Source organism: Camellia sinensis, chromosome 11, assembly GCF_055761805.1.
Source record: "Camellia sinensis isolate YWXY chromosome 11, ASM5576180v1, whole genome shotgun sequence".
Lineage (NCBI taxonomy): Eukaryota > Viridiplantae > Streptophyta > Magnoliopsida > Ericales > Theaceae > Camellia > Camellia sinensis.
In genome coordinates, this window is record NC_138971.1 from 75,272,714 (window position 1) to 75,293,833 (window position 21,120).

At 35.0% G+C, this 21,120-nt stretch overlaps 2 protein-coding genes across 2 annotated transcripts; one reads left to right on the forward strand and one right to left on the reverse strand.

Moving 5' to 3' along the window:
- Nucleotides 1–608: 608 nt before the first annotated feature.
- On the forward strand, nucleotides 609–2,883 carry LOC145802009 (GDSL esterase/lipase At1g71691-like). Its single transcript, XM_082894141.1, has 5 exons — nucleotides 609–922; nucleotides 1,053–1,183; nucleotides 1,734–1,958; nucleotides 2,129–2,378; nucleotides 2,530–2,883. Exons 1-5 carry the CDS (start codon nucleotides 652–654, stop codon nucleotides 2,700–2,702), a joined length of 1,050 nt encoding a protein of 349 aa, XP_082750267.1. The 5' UTR covers nucleotides 609–651; the 3' UTR covers nucleotides 2,703–2,883.
- A 5,344-nt stretch (nucleotides 2,884–8,227) lies between these two features.
- On the reverse strand, nucleotides 8,228–8,851 carry LOC145802412 (uncharacterized). Its single transcript, XM_082895123.1, has 2 exons — nucleotides 8,596–8,851; nucleotides 8,228–8,502 (listed from the first exon to the last, which is right to left on the reverse strand). Exons 1-2 carry the CDS (start codon nucleotides 8,849–8,851, stop codon nucleotides 8,228–8,230), a joined length of 531 nt encoding a protein of 176 aa, XP_082751249.1.
- Nucleotides 8,852–21,120: the final 12,269 nt, after the last annotated feature.

The following is a 21,120-nucleotide window of genomic DNA, read 5'->3' on the forward strand; positions in this document are numbered from 1 at the left end:
TTTTCTGGACTTGAATGTGAGTCGTTGGTGTAAGTCTTGAGTTCACCTCTAAATAATTCAATAATGCTAGTATGCTACACATAATTTAAAGAGAAAAAATATATATATATTTTCTTATATATGGGAGAGAAAAATAGGATTTCATTATCCTACCTTAACAATTATTTCGAAAAACATTAAGTATTTTGATTTTACAGTTTTCAAAAATAATTTAAGAGTTTTTAATTCATATTTTTTTGAGTTTTGGTGAATTGTTTTTAAATAAATTAATCATTTTTTTATCCACTTAATCTCAATATATACTGAAAAAGTAGAAAATTTTTGAAATTTTTTAAAAATTTTCACTAAATACATTTTTTTTTCCTAATGCATTTTCGTATTTTTTTTAATATTTATTGAATTCTTTTTAAAAAAAATTTATAAAGATTTTATTTTTTAAGTATATTTAAATTATACATTTAAAAATAAAAGTAAAACTAAAAAATTCAAAAATTTTAGTTGGCAAAAAGTGTAATTTCTTATAATATTCTAAAATTCAATTTCCCATATCTGTTTTTGGGTTTATAGACTATCTGGCAGTCTATAAATACCAGACCCATCTTGTTCCATTTTCTTCACATTCTCTTCTCTTTTTCCCCACCATAGATTGGCATGGCTGCACTTACCCCTGTGTTTCTCTTTTTTCTCTTTCTCTCTGCCAATTCTGATGAAAGTTCTAAGTTGGATTCATCGTGCTTTTCAGCCATTCCGATTTCCAACTCGGTTGCTGCTCTCTACGTGTTTGGGGACTCGACCGTTGATGCCGGCAACAACAATTACATCGACAATGCCGCAAGGGCTAATTTTTTGCCTTATGGCATTGATTTCAACAACACCCCCACTGGCCGTTTTACCAACGGAAAAACTATTGCCGATTTCATTGGTATTATATTACTAACTACCGTAAACTGTACTCTCCCTTTGGTTTGGTTTGGTTTTGTTATGTTTTATTCTCATTATAAGTAGTAAATGTTTTAAATTCAATTTTCTGTGTTGTGATGTGATTCGTGAAGCGATATTATATAATCTTTCACTACCCCCTCCGTATTTGAGCTTGATGGAAGCACAAAGGAAGACCACCATGGGCGGCATCAATTATGCTTCTGCTGGATGTGGTATCTCCCCCAACACCAAACCAACCGAGGTGAAATATTTTCAACTTTTCTTGCTTCTTGTGAATCCTCTAAATCTGTATTTTTTTTCGGACTTTTTGTTTTTAATATATGTATATATTTACAATTTACCCAACCATTGTTAACGTTACTTTATGGGAGAGGTTCTTCTGCAATCCACATAGTGGATTGGAGTGTGTTGTAGGATTCGTGAGGTTCACCACCGGTTTCGTTTCGATAATCTGAATTGTTCATTACATAGAGTTTTTCGAGTACTTCATACGTACAAAAAATACATTAATCAGATATAGGTAGCCTCTTGATCGGAATACATTTTTGTTAATAATTTTATTTTTAAAATCATATTACCATTGACAAAAATATATTCCGATCAAAGGACTACCGATATCCGATCGATATGATATTTTGCACACATGAAGTACTCGACGAATTCTACATATTCAACGGTTCGGATAATCGAAACGGGATCCATAGTGAGTCCCACGGGTCCAACAGCATGCTCCAGTCCACTGTGGACCGGAGAGAAGCCTCTCCCTAGTTTAATTCCTCTTGGTTTCTCAGAAAGATTGCTGGAGTTTGCAAACACAGATTGAGGCATTTAACAGGACTGTCCAGGAAGATCTGCCATGTATGATTGAAGATCCACAAGAGCTCGCTGAGTATCTTGCAAATTCCATATTTTTCATCTCCATGGGGGCCAATGACTACCTCTTAAACTTTAACAACCACAGCGACCCTGAATATTTTGCAAATTCTCTCTTAATCCAGTTTCAATGCTATTTGCAGGTAAACTTTTAACTAATTGCATTCAAATCAGATTGTTGATTTTTAACACGATATTATTGCTATTAATCGATGATCAACTGTAATTTAAGTGTGAAAGATGATAGCTTCCATGGCTATGGATTGGATTAGAGTCTAACGTAACCATCCTTTAATGTTTTCATTATTGCAAGACACTATATAACATTGGAGCCAGAAATCTAGTGGTGAACAACATAGGTCCTCTGGGATGCTTGCCGTCGGTGATAAACACGACAGGAAATGGGCAGTGCGATGAGCGGATGAATCGAAACATCATGCCATACAACTCGCAACTTCCTAAGACACTAAAAAATATCCAGGATGATCATCCTGATGCTACCCTCACTCTGGCCAACAGCCATGATCTTCTTCAAGATGTATTGGCAGACACTGAAAAATATGGTAACTGTTTTTCTTTTCATTATTTTTTCAATTGACAAATAATTGATTTCTGGTCATTATTATTTTTTTTCTTTTTCTTTTTCTTTTTTTTAACATCATTTCGCCGTAAAGTAGCTATTTTCGTCTCTTGCATGTGTGTTGTGTTGTGTAGGGTTTACAGATGTAAAAGATCCGTGTTGCAGAGGCTATGTAAATGGGAAACTAGCTTGCATCCCAAACTCTACACCATGTGACAACAGATGTCAATATCTCTTCTTTGATGACAGCCACACCAGTGAATTTGCAAATTGTATCTTTGTTCGAGACATGCTTATTAAGGATTGAGGGTTCAACAAGTTTGCTAGTTTAATTTTAATTATGAGTGGTGTGGTAGTAAGAGTATGGCATGAAAACAAGCTCTTGTCTCTGCTGAAGTTATTATGGACACTTAAATGATGCAATTAAATAATCTACCCTTAATCTAAACTTCATTCTTGGACACTTAATCTACACTTCATTTTTCTTAGCATCCTGCCATTATTTTATTTATTTGTTTTTTATTTAGATTCTATAAGTTTGCGTGATGTGGGGGAATAATGTCACGTGATATCTTACAAGTATCTAAGAAAATTTTCAAAGTTTAAATGTCAGCGGTGAGTTTTAGAAGCATAGAATCAAGGAATGGACACTATATCCATGGGCGGAAACAGAATACTAGTATTAGAGACTTACAATTTGAATTATTAATTCAATCCACAATGATGTAACAAGAGATATAGACTCTACACAATTGTGGAATGACAAACTAAAAGTTTATATGTATCATGTCACATCATTGTAGGTCACATTGTGAGAAATTTTTTATAGGTTTTAAACATTTTCCTAGAAGAGAAATTATGTCTAGGGAGACCAATGTGATTGTGTGAAAAAAGAAAAAGGAAAAAAGAAATGGTACATTACTGATAGAGAGTAATTTCTCACATGAGGTTTGTGAAAAAATAACTTTATGAGAAAAAAAAACAAACAAATAAATCTAATAAGTTTCTTCTCTTTTTTTTCTTTTTAATTCTTTTCTAAAGTTGTGAAATATTAGTAAAGCTATTTTGTTGGTTGACAATATCTAGTAAATAAAATGTAAGTGTACTTTTTATTTTTGAAATAAAAATAAAAAGAAATGACATACATCTATTCTATAAATAAAATTAAGTAAATCTTATTGATGCTAAGCAGCATACGAATTAGTTAGAAATCATCTCATTATACATTGTGAAACATTAATGAAATATAAAATTAATAGAAAGATTTTGAAAAAACTAAGAGACAATCCAATGATATATTTTACAAATACTTATGAATATAGAGCTAGTAGTGTAATTTTCCAAAGGCTGGGGTTGGCAATGGCACATTGGCTAATATAGCCAACTTTTTAAGCCTGAGACTTTTTTAACCTCGTTTGATTTTTGTTTTGGGGTTTTTTTGACTTTTGTAAAAGAAAAAAAGTAATGATTATGGGTAAAAAGTGGTATTTTGTCTTATTGGTTTATATAACTTATTTTATCTTTTTGTGATTTTTTAGTCCCAAAATCTTAGCCAAACGAGCACTAACTATATTTTTCCTTTTTTTTTCTTTTTTGTTTTGTTTTTGGCAACAATTTTATATTTTATGTAGATGATGTTTCTAGGCGACAAGTAGTCTTTAAAAGAGAGAAAAAAAAAGAAGGTGAAACAAAAAGAGAAAACTACATTCATATCAACTTAGCTATCATGGATCAGTTTTAGTGTTAGAGTTTCTCCAATGGTCACTAGCTAAATTCAATAGCTAAAGTTATATTTAGCAATGAATCATGTAAAAAATTTATAATTTAACAATTTTTTTCTTTTTTCTTTTTTTTTTTTTTTTTTTTTGAGGAATAATTTAACAATGTTTTTCCAATGATCAGGTTGCTATTCTTTGGCTCAACTAGTTTTGCTTAGATTAATTATCATTCTTTCAACCACTATTTTTCAACCATTACTCTTCCAACACTGCCACACACACAAAAAAAAAAAAAAAAAAAAAAAACAAACAAACAAACAAAAACAAAAAAACAAAGAAAAGAAAATTTGTTTCCTATATTTTCTTTTTCTTTTTTTCATGGTCCATTCGAAGTCATAAAATTTATATTTTTTTGTGCTTTTTTTTTTTTTTGTAGAGTTAATTGTGGTATTTCTTAATTTTTTTTTATTTTTGAAAATTTCGTTGAGAGATGTACAATGTTTCATGGCAACTTTGTTGACCTGACATATTTCACTATAACTAGACCTTGTGCCAAATTTGACACATGGTATATGTATGTGTATCAATTGGTAACAATTGTAAGGAAATGTTAGAATATAAAGTCTCAAAGGAATTGATAAGAAATCAATGCATGACAAGGAACACAAGGAACAATTAAGTTTGAAACATCTTCAACAATCCCACATGATTAAAAATTAAAAAATTTCAAAAAAATAAAATAAAATTTTGGACTTAACCTCGTGTCTTGATGTTGATATCTTCTGGACTTGAATGTGAGTCGTTGGTGTAAAGGAGTTAAGTCTTCAATTCACCTCTAAATAATTCAATAATGCTAGTATGCTACACATACTTAAAAATAAAAAAAAAAATTACACTATTTTCTTATATATGAGAGAGAAAAATTCGATTTCATTATCGTACCTTAACAATTATTTCGAAAAACATTAAATATTTTGATTTTACAGTTTTCAAAAATAATTTAAGAGTTTTTAATTCATATTTTTTGATTTTTAGTGAATTGTTTTTAAATAAATTAATCATTTTTTTTTGTCCACTTAATCTCAATATACACTGAAAAACTAGAAAATTTGTGAAATTTTTTAAAAAATTTCACTAAATACATATTTTTGTTGTACATTTTTGTATTTTTTTTATGTTTATTGAATTTTTAAAAAAAAAATTATAAAGATTTTATTTTTTAAATATATTTAAATTATACATTTAAAAATAAAAATAAAACTCAAAAATTCAAAAATTGTTTTATAAACTCAATTCCAAACTGGCATTGGAAACTTTTAAACATATAAAGAATTCAAAAATTCATTATATGTCGTTTGCAAGATATAATTGTTATGATAGACGTCATTTCCGTTATACTAAGTTTTACAGGTTCAATAATGGGGAGAACAAATCCTTTTTGTATACATTACTCATAAATGGACTGACACAGTTGCAGATCTCTTACAAGTGGGAATATCATCCCAATGAACCATGGGGCCATTTTTGTTAGGAATAAACTTCTCTCGATGCTTCTCTTTATATTCATCTCTTATTCTTTTTATTTTTATGGATTTAAATTTGGACTCTGTTATGATCCGAATCTATCCTCAGAGATTTAGATCATAATCGGCCAGTAATCATGAGATTATATACGATCCCAGATAGTAATTAAATCATATTCAATTATATGGAGTCAGAGGCGGAAATAGAATTATCCAATTTGGTTGTGCACAAATGGCATAAACAATAACTTTTTATATATTAATAAGTCACCCATACATATATAAGAGATTTCACATGTCCAAAATCATACATATGTCATTAACATTCAAAACAAAAACTTATATAGAGACATGGTCAAACATGACCAACAAAAGAGAACAAGAAATCAAAAGACAAAAGCCTCATTCGTAAGGCAATCCTTGGCTGACTCCACGAAACTCAGTAAACTTCACAGGTTCACTGGGACTAGACATCCCGCTACTCACCCATATACATATAAATACAGAGTAAGCGAAAGCCCAGTGAATAACATCAGAGTAAAGAGGTTATATGAATGAGATCTAATGTAAAAGTAAAATCATTCCCATCATATTAATTTCATATCACAACGGAACCAGCTCAGGTCCAATACATGACAGAACGACATTGGATCTAACATATACAGAGATACAGAGCAGAATAGATCATACTTGTTGGAATGACCACGGGTACAATGACCTCAGGTCAAATCAATTATAGTTGTATAAGCACCATTGGGTCAACACATAACAAATATTCAAACTTATTAGATATTCAGAACAACTTTGGGTCCATCTTGTCAAATTTACAGAATAACCTTGGATCCATTTCAGATATACAAAACAACCTTAGGTTCATCATATACATTTGTATTTCATCAAACACATTTGCAGATATCATGTTAATCAGGTAGATGGAAACTCATTCATACTTGTAAAATCATAGATTCGGAAAAACTAACCATATTAGGACATTTAGAAAATAGAGTAAATAATAAAATATCTTTTTTAAGATATTACTCACAGTGATTCGGTTGCTGACATGTCCATGTGGATGATCCTACACAATTCATAAACATATACACATTGAATCACATTGTTCATTTGAATCATTCTCTAACTTATTCAATTCTCATAGACTTCATTCTAACACTTTAATTCATTTAGGATGCTCAATTCATGCTTAATAATGTTCAGAAAGGAATGAGAATACATAAGTGATCAGAAATATGTCTTTTCAAAACATGCTAAAATAGAACACTTCGCTCGAGCGCAAGATTAGTCGCTCAAGCGAACCACATGGTTTGCAAAAGTACTGGACTGTCCGAATCTAGGCTTGACGATCGATCAAGCCAAGGTGCAAAATAAAAAGGCGATCACTTGAGCGGTAACTTAGTTGTTCGAGCCAACTACAAATGTCTGCAAAAATACTAGATGTAAAAGATGTGCGCTCGAGCGATAGTTTGTTCACTCAAGTGATTTGATCGAATTTTGGGTTTTCCAGTCGCTCAAGCGATGCGGTCGAATTCTGAGTTTTCCAGAACATAGTTGAACTTCAAAACATGTATTTTCAAATCAAAAGCTTGCATGGCTTATACACAACCTCCCAAACACTTAAAAACTCTTCTATAAACATGGATACAAAACCAACTCTCAAAACTCAAGGTCAAACTTCATGAATTCAAACTCAAATGATTATGCATGTAACATCTAACTCCAAATTCCTTTCCAAAGCTTACAAAACATAGAGATTAGCTTCAAAACAACTTAATTCTTGAGTGAATGTATGATATGATCCTCAATTCAAACATGGATAACAATATTATGCTCAAAATGATTAAAGTCAACAAAATTATTCATGCATATATGATCTAGCCCCAAATTCTTCATTTTTAGACCATTCTCTTGTGATTAATCTTATAAATTCTTGAATACACATTTGTTAACTTAAACTCATGAATTAAGGTTCAAAAGCTCACCTAAGCTCTTGAATCAAGCTTTCTCTAGCCAATTTTTGAGCTCTCCTTCACAATTCCACAATCTCCTAACCAATGTTCCAAGTTTTCTTGTTTCTCTCTCTCGAACTTGCTCTTTCTCTCTCTAAGATGAAATTTTAGAATTGTTGAGTGAATAATGAGCTAAATCAACACTTCCTTCATATTTATAGACTAGATTAACTTAATTAACTAACTAAGGATTAAGCTAAGTAATTAAAGCTTAGATTAATTAATCTGAGGCTTAATTAGATTGATTTAATCTAATTAATTTAATTCAAATCAAAATTTTAATTAAACTTCTTATTAGACTCTAAAAATTATGCCATTCATATTAAACTAATCAATTTTGATTTTTGACACCAGTAAGACCTTTTCAGATTATAATAGAAATCATAACAAATTTTCCTACGGCTAACAGATATAAATTCAAAAATTATATTAAGCACATAATTAGCATTCAAATTCTCACTAAGCACTTGAATAACATTCAAAATCAATGATTAAAAGCATAATATGTAACGGGGTTGTCACAGTCTTTCCCCTTCAAGAAGTTTGGTCCTCCAAACTTGCGTTACCTTATGTCAAAAATAACTCCGGATACTTTTGCCCCATTTCATCTTCTTTCTCCCAAGTTGCTTCCGTACCATAATGTTTCTTCCATTCTATCTTAACCATGGAAACCACTTTAGTTCTCAGTTGTTTCACTTGTCGATCGATGATTTGTATTGGCCTTTCTTCATATTCCATATTATCGTCGAGAGCTATCCGATGATAATCAATAACATGGAACGAATCTCGGAGGTAACCCCTCAACATCGATACGTGGAACACATTATGCACTAGTCCCATCCCTAGCAGTAGAGCAATTCCAAATGCAACTGGACCTAGCCTTTCCAAAATCTGAAATGGCCCAATATATCAGGGTGACAACTTGCCCTTATTACTGAATCTTGACAAGCCACTCATTGGAATCACACGAATGAACATATGATCACTGGCTTCATACTCAAGAGCCCTTCTTCTATGATCTACATAACTCTTTTGTTGACTTTGTGCAGTTTTAAGCCTTTGTTGAATGACTTTAATCTTTTTGGTGGTCGTTTGCACAATCTCGGGACCAAGCAAAACTCTATCTCCAACTTCTATCCAACAGATTGGAGATCTACATTTCCTACCGTACAAGGCTTTATACGGTGCCATATCGACGCTATAATGAAAATTGTTGTTGTAAGTAAACGCTACCAACAGTAAGCAGGTTTCCTAACTCCCCTTGTCACGACTCGAACCCACCCCAAGAGGCTTAGGCCATGACCGGATAGTAATCCAAGATTACTTTCGGCCTCAAAGACAAACTGATAATAATGATGATATTGGGACGTTGCAGAAGCAATATACAAATATAAACATGTACATCGAGCAGTGCATACATGAAAGTCCGTATTAAATTTAAACTTCAACCTTCTCATAGATATAGACACATAGAACGTCAAAACATCTTAGCACACTTGTACAAAATTATCCATACACAACAAGTTCCAAAAATAAAAGAAAACAAAACGAAGTAACTTGATCCACGTGGTTGACATAACTTGCCTCCAATGAGTCCAAGATCGCCCCATCACGGAGGCACTTCCAAAATGGCTTGACTGAATGGTGGACTCATGAGGTTGCTTTACACTTGACACTCCATTTGCTGACCTACACAAACATATATATATATATATATATACAAGGGACGGGGGAGAGCTAAAGCCCACTGAGTAATACTAGTATAAAGAGGTTAAATGAATGATTTCTATCATTGTACAAAATCATATCACAAGAATTCAAAGCAAAACATAAGTGAGCACTTGTTGTATCAAAGTTCACAAATCATATTTATATGTGGTACATCCAAATGTGTGACGAAGGGCTCGAAGGCATAACAAATGGACCATATAGGTCTAATAAAGGGACCATATAAGTCAAGCGAAGGCATCACCTAGGTCAACACCAGAGATCTCTAAGTAGATTTCGTTAATCTATCAACAATAACGCAAATAACACTCTTACCTCTAGGTGTTCGAGGTGGACCGACAATTAAGTTCATGGTTATAGGTTCCCACTTCCATTCGGGAATAAGAAGAGACTGAAACAAACCTGTTGGTTTCTAATGTTCAGCTTTCACTTGTTGCCATTGGAGGGAATTATAGTCGGCAATTTCTTTTTTCATGTTTGGCCACTAGTACACTTGTTTCAATTCTTGGTACATTTGGTATTCTCCAGATGCATAGCAAACATTGACTGGTGAGCCTCTTCTAAAATTATTCTTTTCAATTCTATATCATTAGGAATACAAAGTCTTCCTTGGAATTTCAATAGTTGTTCTTTGATGAAGAATCTCAGTTTAGGCTTAGTTTCAAAATCATCGCACACTTTCTTCAGGAACTGATCTTTCCTTTGTTTTTGTTTAATTTCCTTAATAACGGCTGGCTGTGTGAACACTGTGGCCGAAATACTGTCCTGCCCATAATACACAACTTCTATCTCAAGTCTTTCTAGATCTTGCAAAAGCTCTTTTCAATCAGTAAACAGACAAGTCGAGGGTCCCGTACTCTTTCTGCTCAATGCATCAACTATGGTATTATCTTTACCCGGATGGTAGTGAATCTACAGGTCAAAATCTTTAATCAGTTCAAGCCAAAACCTTTGTCGCATATTTAGTTCTTTCTGTGTTAAGAAATACTTCAAACTTCTATGGTCTATATACACTTCACATTAGCCCCATACAAATAGTGGTAGCAAATTTTCAATGCAAATATAACGGCAGCAAGTTCTAAATCATGTGTTGGATAGTTCTTTTCATGTGGTTTTAGTTGTCGGGATGCATAAGCAATTACTTTGCCATTCTACATTAAAACACAACACAAATTTCTATGAGATGCATCACTAAAAATTACAAACCCTTTAGTACCGAATGGTAAGGTAAGAATTGGAGCTGTAGTTAACCTCGTCTTCAGTTCTTGAAATGCAGATTCCCTCTGATCAGTCCACACAAATGGTTCTCCCTTTTAGGTCAATTGTGTCAATGGCACATCAATTTTAGAGAAGTCTCTAACAAATCTCCGGTAGTAACCTGCCAAACCCATAAAACTACGATTTTTGTTACATTAGTCGGAGTAGGCCAGTTAACAATTGCCTCAATTTTTTGTGGATCAACAGATATCCCTTCTCTATTAATAACATGCCCAAAAATGTAACCTAATTCAAGCAATTGTTTCTCAAGTAGTTGTTTACCCTTAGTGTTTGAAGAATTATTCTAAGGTTTGTTAGAATTATTCTAAGGTGTTGTTCATGTTCTTCCCATTCTTTGAATAAATCAAAATGTTATCAATAAAAACTACAGCAAACTCATCCGTAAATGGTTTAAAGATTCGGTTCATCAAATCCATAAAAGCTGCATGTGCATTGGTAACTCCGAATGGCATAACTGAAAATTCATAGTGTCCATATATGGTTCGGAAGATAGTTTTCTATGTCTTTAGCCTTAACTTTCAATTTGTGGCATCCCCAATCTCAAGTCAATCTTTGAAAATACCTGAGCCCCCTGTAACTGATCAAGCAAATCATCAATCGAGGCAAAGGATATTTATATTTAATAATTACCTTGTTTAGTTGTCGATAATCAATACACAAATGAAGTGTCCCATCTTTCTTCTTCACAAACAACACAGGTGCAACCAACGGTGATATGCTTGGTCAAATGAACCCTTTATCAAGTAATGCTTGCAACTGCACTTTTAGTTCTTTCATTTCAATAGTTGACATTCGATACCGAGTTTTGGATATGGGTTGAGTAATAAGCATCACATCAATCACAAATTCAATTTATCTATCAACTAATTGTCCTGGCAACTCTGCCAGAAACACATCAGAAAAGTCTTTCACAATTGGAATATCAAAAATACCCTTGACTACCATTGTTAATCAATTTACGTGCTTTTATGAAACTAAGTATGGTGGGGGAACTACACCTCTCCCCTTAAGATAAATTTCATTCTGTCCTGAAAGTCGGAATATCATATGTTTAGATGTAAAATCAATGGTTGCATAATATTTAGATAACCTGTTCATACCCAAGATAATGTCAAAATGAGTCATATCTAAGGGCAACAAATCAACATATAATGTGGCCTTCTCAAGCAAGATTTCACACGCAGGGTAAACAGTTGAACATAGCATAGATCTCCCTAACGGTGATGATACACATAGTAAATATTTGTCACGACCCAAACCCGCCCCTATGGGTTTAGCATCGTAACCGGCAAGTAATTCGTGATTACCAAAGGCCTGTTTAACAATAATACAATACAAAGGGGCTGGCGGAAGCCAATCAATAGTAATATACATCGTCCAATGAGCTGTGAAGATCTGAACGGAAAAACTTTCATGCACATGGCCATAATCATATGTCACTTAAAAGAAAAGTGCAAATATATAATAGGGACATATTCCCAGCATCAAAAAGAAAACTGTACAATTGATAGTCTTAGACGTCCATTACATTAGCAAAGACCAAAAAGGATAAATTTGAATCACCCCAAAAACAGCCTTAACTTGTGCAGGTTCGGACCTCGATGTGAGGCACAAAGGCTGACTTGACAAAACAAAAGCTTGGGCCGGCGCCTTTAGCTTTGGTCCGGTGCTTGGCCACCTATATAGATATATAAACTGTGAGCCATAGCCCAGTGAATAACAAATGTGTAAAGCGGTTAAGAATGATGTCCTTCAAGCTTTAAAACGATCAATTAGTATTAGAACGTTTTCGATCAATATCTTTTGTCAACCAATCATTCGATTCAATCAATGTGATCCATCATATTCTTTTAGGTCATACGTGGTACATCCAATAGCAACAATACACTAGGTCTTAAAGACCGAACAATCAATTGATGGCCATCATACAATAACAATAGTTCCAAGATTTGGAACTGACAGAGATCTCTATAACAATAGCGATGTCAATAACAATAACAATAACAATATGCTGCGGATGCCAGGAATACAATTCAAAAGAGGATCATCATTCGATCGATAAAAGTAGTCGTTCAGAAACAATATAATCTATCATTCAGAAGATAATACACTTTGAACATATCTTTACAACATTATTACTCACAGATAACGGGGCTGTAAACAGGCTATTCAGCTTCCTTGAGGCGCGTACCCTACACAGTTACAGAACGAACGTATACTAGATTACACATCGGGAATTGGTAACTTGTTCTGTCTACTTGTGTTGGTGTGGTTTTAATTCATTAACCTCATTATGATGTCTTAAACATGGCCCAGGAATTCCTAGGATGAAATGAGGATGCAAAAATGCACTTGCCAATGCTATTCAAAATTTGCTGGAAACAGGGGTCTCGCTCAAGCGTAGCTTCCTTCGCTCAAGCAAGCATACCGAATGTGAGTGGTCACTCGAGCGTAGACTCCTTCGCTCGAGCGGTCTGCAAAAAATGTGAAAAGTTCTAGTTGCATGAAATCTTCGCCCGACGCTCGCTCAAGCGTAAGACACAATTCTTCGCTCGAGCGCAACTCCCATCGCTCAAGCGTGCTTCTAGACGCACCAACACCTAAGAGCATGCAATTTATGCTCGAGCTAACCTTTTGTCGCTCGAGCGAAAGTATGAAAATGAAGGTGGTCGCTCGAGCGTGCAATGCTTCGCTCGAGTGTGGAAGCAAAATTCTGGGTTTTCCAGATTTGCTCCCAAAGTTCAAACCATGGGTTTAACACCTCCAAACACATCCTTTTGGGCCAAAATTCTGGAAAACACTTAGAAAGTTATAAATATCATGGTTTAAAAAATCAAATCATCAAAATCCAAGCCCTAAAGTATGCCAATTGTGCAAAAACCCAACTTAAACTTTATGAACATTGCAAGAACATAACATGCAAGAATTCTCTTGAACTTCATTACTTCGAAACATAATCAAACTTGGCAAATTGATAGAAAACATGATGATCTCCTATAATTAAGCTCAATCTAGGACATGCATGAGAAAATCTCATGAACACAACTTCAAAACTCCATGATATGGACATGCATGCATGAATTGATTCTCAAATCTACTCTTTAGGCTATTTCTTGATTTTAGCCTCTAATTTCCATGAACCCATGCATTAAAAAACTTTAATTCACAATTAAAAGGGCAAATTCCTACCTTAAGTCTTGAATTCCCAAGTGTGGAAGCCTAATCTTCCAAGTCCTCTTCAATTTCCTCTAAATTTCAAGCAATTGCCTAGTTGAGTTCAATTTCCTTCCTACTCTCTCTCTCTCTCTCTCTCTCTCACGTTTTTGTGCAAGAAGGTGGAAAATGGATGGTGTCAAACATGTATAAGGTGAAAAAAAGAAATGGTCTTGTAAAAACCCACTTAATGGCAAACATGTAAATAACTTAAGCTAAATTAATTAGCATTTTCTAATTTAATTACTCTAAATTGAACTTCAATTAAACCTACCACAAATTTCTGTAATTCCTAATTAGCATATAATACAAGTCAATTTCTGAATTGGTTGCTGATAAGGCTTTCAATTTGCAAATTAAAATCAAAACATGAACAGATCTTTCCATATCTAACAGATAAGAATGCATTTAAAGTAACACACTCACATAATTAATCTAGGATTTCATCTTAATCATTTACTTAGTATTCTTAATCATGAATTAGCGTTAACCATGAATCGGGGTTGTCACGGTCTTCCTTCTTTTAAAAGAGTTTGGTCCTCCAAACTCAAATTACCTTCATTTTGGAAGAACACCGGATTCAGAGGAAATATCTCAGGATATCTTTTCATCATGTCGTCTTCCCTTTCCCAAGTCGTGTAAACGCCACCATGGTTTTGCCAATCCATTTTCACTAACGAGATTTCTTTATTTCTTACCTTCCTGATTCGTTGATTTACAATCTGAATAGGTTGTTCTTCATAAGTGTAGTCATCACTCAACACCACATGGGTAGGTTCAATAACATGAAAAGGATCCCGTAGATAGTCCCGCAACATCGAGACATGAAAAACATCATGCATGTGTTCCATTTCGGGAGGGAGTGCTACTTGACACGTCACTGGATTGATCTTTTCAATAATTTCTGACGGCCCAACATACCTCGGTGCTAGCTTACCTTTGGTTCCAAAGCGAGTCTGTCCTTTCATTAGTGTTACTTTAATAAAAACATGATCGCCCACTTCATATTCCTTGTCTCGTCTTCGTACATCTGCATAGCTTTTCTGTTGACTCTGTGCAGTTTTCAATCTTTGTTGAATTAATTTCACTTTTTCTGTGGTTTCATGCACAATTTCAGGCCCAAGTAAAGGCCCGTCTCCAACTTCTGCCCAACAAATAGGAGACTGACATTTTCTGCCATATAAAGCCTCGAAAGGCGCCATACCAATACTCGAATGAAAACTGTTGTTGTTGGCAAATTCAGCTAAAGGCAAATGACTTTCCCAATTCCCTTGGAAATCAAGTACACACATATGTAGTAAGTCCTCCAGAGTTTGGATTGTTCTTTCTGATTGGCCATCTGTCTGAGGATGGTATGCACTACTCAATCTCAATTCGGTACCCAATGCCATTTGCAGACTCTGCCAAAATCTTGATGTGAACTTTGAGTCCCTATCAGAAACAATGGACACAAGCACTCCATGTAATCTAACAATCTCATTAATATAAATTGTAGCCAACTTATCCGCATTATAAATTGTTTTGACAGGTAAGAAATGAGCAGACTTAGTCAATCGATCAACAATAACCCAAATTGAATCCATACCTCTACTGGAGTAAGGCAATCCAACAATCAAATCCATAGTGATATGCTCCCACTTCCACTTCGGTATTGGCAAGGGTTGAAGCAAACCCGCAGGTCGTTGATGTTCGGCTTTGACTTGTTGGCATTGTAAGCATTTTGACACAAATTCAGCAATTTCTTCTTCATTCTCGGCCACCAGAAATTTAGCTTCAGATCTTGGTACATTTTTGTATTCCTCGGATGAATAGAAAGTTTTGAACTGTGAGCTTCTTGCAAAACTCGCTTGTTTACCTTAACATCATTTGGTACGCACAATCTACCCTGAAATTTCAGCACATTATGTTCAAAAACAAATCCCGGCCTCGGTTTAGATTCCCGTTCATCAATAATCTTCTTCAAAAAGTCATCTTGTTGTTGTTTCTCTTAATTTCCTCAATAAGTGCCGGCTGGGCAGAAATAGCAGCCAATGTCTCACCTTGTTCTCGCACAACAATTTCAACCTCAAATTTCTCAAGATCATGTAGCAATTCTCTTTGCCCGGTAAGTAAGCATGCCAAATTCCCAATTGATTTCCTACTGAGTGCATCAGCAACCGTGTTAGCTTTCCCCGGATGATACAAGATTTGTAAGTCATAGTCTTTTATTAATTCTAGCCATCTCCTCAGTCTCATATTCAACTCTTTCTGTGTAAAGAAATATTTTAAACTCTTGTGATCTGTGTACACCTCACATGTTGCCCCATATAAGTAGTGGCGCCAAATTTTCAGTGCAAATACTACTGCGGCAAGTTCCAAGTCATGAGTTGGATAATTCTTTTCATGTGGCCTCAGTTGTTGGGAAGCATATGCAATAACTTTACCATTCTGCATTAACACACATCCCAAACCCTTATAAGAAGCATCACTAAAAATAGTAAATCCATCTGTACCTGAGGGTAAGGTGAGAATCTGTAATGCCCCCAAAGTGTTTATAGAAAGTTATCCTTATTTAATTAGGGGTTAATGTGCTTGCCATTGGAATTGAAGAATTATCCGTTGGATTATGCCTTTGAAACTAGATTGGTGACCTTTACCAAATAACCTGAGAATTTTCCCTCCGCTCGAGCAGAATAGTTGGCGCTCAAGCGTAATTTTGGGGTTCCCAGCAAATTTTGCAGGCGGCCTGAGATTCTGCGAGTTGTGATTTCCCGCTCGAGCGAGGGATTAGACGCTCGAGCGGACTACCTTGTTGGTCTGCGCGCTCGAGCGCAAGGTTGGGCGCTCGAGCGGGTCTCCTGGTTAAGTTTAAATTTCTGAGGCACGTAGGTTTGTTTTTGGACATTTTTATTAGTGTATTTAGAACATCCTTATCTTATTTTGGAGTATTGATTGAGATGATAATATGATGGTAAAGTAAGATTGGATCAAAAACTTTAATTTGAATAATTCGTTTACGACCAACCGTCACTCTTTTGCCCTTTTCTTGTTCCACACTTGGAATTTGGATGTGAGGTTAGAACCATTGGAAAGCTTATTTTCGGGGCTTCAATTTGGGCACAAGAACGACCTAAAACGGAGTCCGGATGGGGGATTTATACCTGTTTGAAGTTTTGAAATCTGTGCTGGGAGCAGGCCCGCTCGAGCGGGAATTGGGACGCTCGAGCGGGAATAGCAGGTTTTTCGGGACAGCAGCTTTAAAAACGGGATTTTGAATCATTTCTCATATTTTTCTTCTTCCCTCTTCCTTCCTCTTTGCCTAAGTCCGAAACCCTAGCCCCAAATCCTTGAATCCCTTTACTTTGCTCACGATCCACCATGGTTTTTGGCATCAAGGATAGAGAACAAGGGAGGATCGATGATTTTACCCGATTAGAACTTGGATTTGTGAAGGCTTCTTCTCAATCTCACTTCTTTGCTTGATTATTGAGGTAAGGGTTTGAATACTCTTCATTTGAAGATGTTGGGAGTTAATTAATGGGTTAAAATGGTGAATTATGAGTCCTAGGTGTATAATCAATGGAAAAGTTGGAATAAAAAGTGTTGGGTTAATAAGTTTGATTATTTCTTGAAATCTCCATATTTTCTTGAAACCCTAGGTTGATTAAAGATGATAACTAAAGATTTAACCCAAATCGAAAGTAGAATAATGAAATTGAGGTATTGAATCATGTATATACAAATTTAATTGGAATTTGGTGATACTTGGAAATTATGTTTAAAATTGCGAATGAACTTTGTTGTGAGCACGGTGAATCATGTCTTAATGAGAAAGGAGATTAGGGGGGGAAGGATTTGGTGACGATGTGGATGATGTAAACTTGGCTACGGAATATTGAATTGAGTCTTAGCAAATTAATTTGAATTATATGGAATTATAATTGGTAGTATTGAGTTAAATAATGTTAAATAGTGTGGATTATCTTGGCTAGTAATAATTATGTGGGGTTATGTTGAATTGTGTTAAATGTTGTTGAATTGAATTGTGTAGGGTTATCTGCAGGGACGGACCTAGCATCTAAACACTGTGAGTAGTAGTACGCTTTACCACCGCTAATGCTTGCCATTAGTATTCTATTAATTTTGTTACTTATGTATGTAAACGATTCAAGGAAGATAAATGTTATATGTATATAAATGATTCAAGGAAGATAAATGTTATATGTATGTAAATGATTCAAGGAAGATAAATGTTATATGTATGTAAATGATTCAAGGAAGATAAATGTTATATGTATGTAAATGGTTCAAGGAAGATAAATGTTATATGTTTATGTAAATGATTCAAGGAAGGTACATAAGTAAGAGAAAGAATGAAACAACCCTCCTATGATTCTGGAATTCTGTAAGACTCTGAAATAAGTTTGCTATGATAATGTTGGGCTAAATGCCAACAAGTTTAATGCCAATACATGTAAGAGTTAAAGGCCAACAAGTCTAAATAATCAAGAAATGCTCTAGTTATGATATGTTACGTTTGAATTAATTAATTCATGATATCCTTAGTACATGGCCCTTACCCGAGGGGTACTAATACCGTGGTTTAAATAAATAAGTTACAAGTGTATGTATGTTACAAGTTCAAGTATATTACAAGTATAAGCATGTTACAAGTTCACGTATGTTATAAATTTAAGTATGTGTTTCAGGTATGTTTCAAGTATATGTTACAAGGGCTTAAATGCCAATATGTTTACAAGGGCTTTATGCCATTTTCAAGGGTTTTAATGCCAATATGTTTACAAGGGCTTTATGCCATTTTCAAGGGTTTTAATGCCAATATGTTTACAAGGGCTTTATGGTATTTTCAAGGGCTTTAATGCCAATATGTTTACAAGGGCTTTATGCCATTTTCAAGGGCTTTAATGCCAATATGTTTACAAGGGCTTCATGCCATTTTCAAGGGTTTATGCCACTTTCAAGGGCTTCAATGCCAACAAGTTACAAGGGCCTCGTGCCACAAGTTACAAGGGCCTCGTGCCACACGTTTCAAGGGCCTCGTGCCACCATGTTTCAAAGGCTTTATAGCCATTGTGTTTATGTTGCAGGATTGGGCCTAAGGCCATATGAAATGAAAACAGGAACAGATTAACTACATGAACTTCGCATTTATTTATGCATTGTTATGTACTATGTTTAAATTGTGCATTTATGTATCATACTATTCACTGAGCCCGGCTCACCCTCTGTTATGTCTGTTTCTGTAGGTCACCAATCAGGCGGTCAGTCCTAGCCAAGACGTTGCTTTCTTTTTGTCAACCCCCATATGTCCAGGCACTGTTTAAGTCATTTAATTTCTTAAGTTGTCAAGATGTTGGTTTGCTTATGAGTGTCCATCTAAAGTGGTTGTATATACCTTTCATGTTTGTTTTTGTATACGCCCGACTTTAGGGCTGGAACTGTAAATGCGTATGTACATACTCTGGGATATAGTTGAGACTTTATTTATCCGGTATAATGCATGTGATGAATGAGATCCTGGCATGTAGGAGTAGCTCAATGGAGTTTAATTGTTCATTATTATTTATCTATTTATTTTTGTGCTTCCGATAAGGCCCCGTATGTTAAATTACCAGGTTACATGTCCGTCTCTAAAGAGGTCATGCCCAAACTTTTAGGGGCGGGTTTGGGGTGTGACAGAATAAGTGCAGTCACAAGTCGAGTCTTCAATTCTTGAAAAGCTGATTCTCTGTGGTCCGTCCAGTCAAATGGTACCCCTTTCTGTGTTAGCTAAGTCAACGGCAAAGCAATTTTGGAGAAATTTTTCACAAATCTTCTGTAATACCTGGGTAAACCCAAGAAACTCCGAACTTCAGTAACATTAGTCGATCTAGGCCAATTTACCACTGCTTCAATCTTTTGTGAATCAACTGAAATGCCATCTTTACTAATCACATGCCCCAAAAACATAACACTATCAAGCCAAAATTCACACTTTGTTAGTTTTGCATATAGTTTATGTTCTCTCAAGGTCTGTAAAGCAATTCTCAGATGATGTTCATATTCCTCCTTACTCTTGGAATAAATCAAGATATCATCAATAAAAACAACCACAAATTCATCGAGGAACGGTTTGAAAATTCTGTTCATAAGGTCCATAAATGGAGCAGGTGCATTAGTAACTCCAAAAGGCATAACAAGAAATTCATAATGTCCGTACCTCGTTCAGAAAACAGTCTTTTCAATGTCTTCAGCTTTGACTTTCAATTGGTGGTATTCAGATCTAAGGTCAATTTTGGAAAAGACTTGAGCACCTTGCAGTTGATCAAATAAGTCATCAATGGGAGGCAACGGGTACTTGTTTTTCACTATCACCTTGTTTAGTTCACGGTAGTCAATACAAAGCCTTAATGAACCATCCTTCTTTTTCACAAATAAAATTGGAGCGCCCCACGGTGATGTACTAGGCCTAATAAACTTCTTGTCCAATAGCTCCTGCAACCGAATTTTCAATTCTTTCAACTCAGTAGGTGCCATTCTCGGAGCTTTGGAAATTGGCTGTGTACCCGACAACACCTCAATGGCGAACTCAATCTCCCTATTAATCAGATCCCCTAGAAAATCATCTGGAAAGGCATCTGGGAATTCTCTGACTATTGGAATACTGTCCACATTAGCTTTAACATTAGCAGGCACAATCAATATACAACATAAATACCCTTTACACCCCTTTTTAATCAATTTAAATGCTTTCATAGATGAAATCAAGTATAGGGGAGGTACAACACCAACTCCGTTAAACACAAATTCAGGCAATCCAGGTGGACGAAAAATAACTTGCTTCGTTACACAGCCAATGGAGGCATGATATTTTGTTAACCAATCCATTCTCAAAATTACATCAAAATGATCAAGATTCAAAGGTAGCAAATCAACATATCAAAGTACATCCTCAATAACAATCTCATATGCAGGATACACATAAGCACAAGTCATAGATCCCCCGGGTGAAGATACAACTAACCAATAGTTCATGGGTTCCAGTGGTCTATTTAATTTTCGTGAAAAAGCATGCAAGACAAACGAATGTGTAGACCCTGAATCAATCAGAATATAAGCACTTTGAGCACAAATTAAAAGTATACCTGACACAACTGTCTCGGTATTTTGCACATCTCCTGGTACAAGTACGAACACTCGGCCTTGCCTCAAAGGTTCTTTCCCGGTGGCTTTGGAATTGGGTTTTGGTGTAACAGTTGATG

Excerpts from the sequence above, each read along its gene's own strand:
- LOC145802009 (XM_082894141.1), top strand. The coding sequence starts at position 652 with ATGGCTGCACTTACCCCTGTGTTTCTCTTTTTTCTCTTTCTCTCTGCC. Across the intron at positions 923-1,052 it reads AACTATTGCCGATTTCATTG|CGATATTATATAATCTTTCA; the intron begins GTATTATATTAC and ends TGATTCGTGAAG. Across the intron at positions 2,379-2,529 it reads GGCAGACACTGAAAAATATG|GGTTTACAGATGTAAAAGAT; the intron begins GTAACTGTTTTT and ends TGTGTTGTGTAG.
- LOC145802412 (XM_082895123.1), bottom strand. The coding sequence starts at position 8,851 with ATGGCACCGTATAAAGCCTTGTACGGTAGGAAATGTAGATCTCCAATC. Across the intron at positions 8,503-8,595 it reads GAGTGGCTTGTCAAGATTCA|GGATGGGACTAGTGCATAAT; the intron begins GTAATAAGGGCA and ends CTCTACTGCTAG.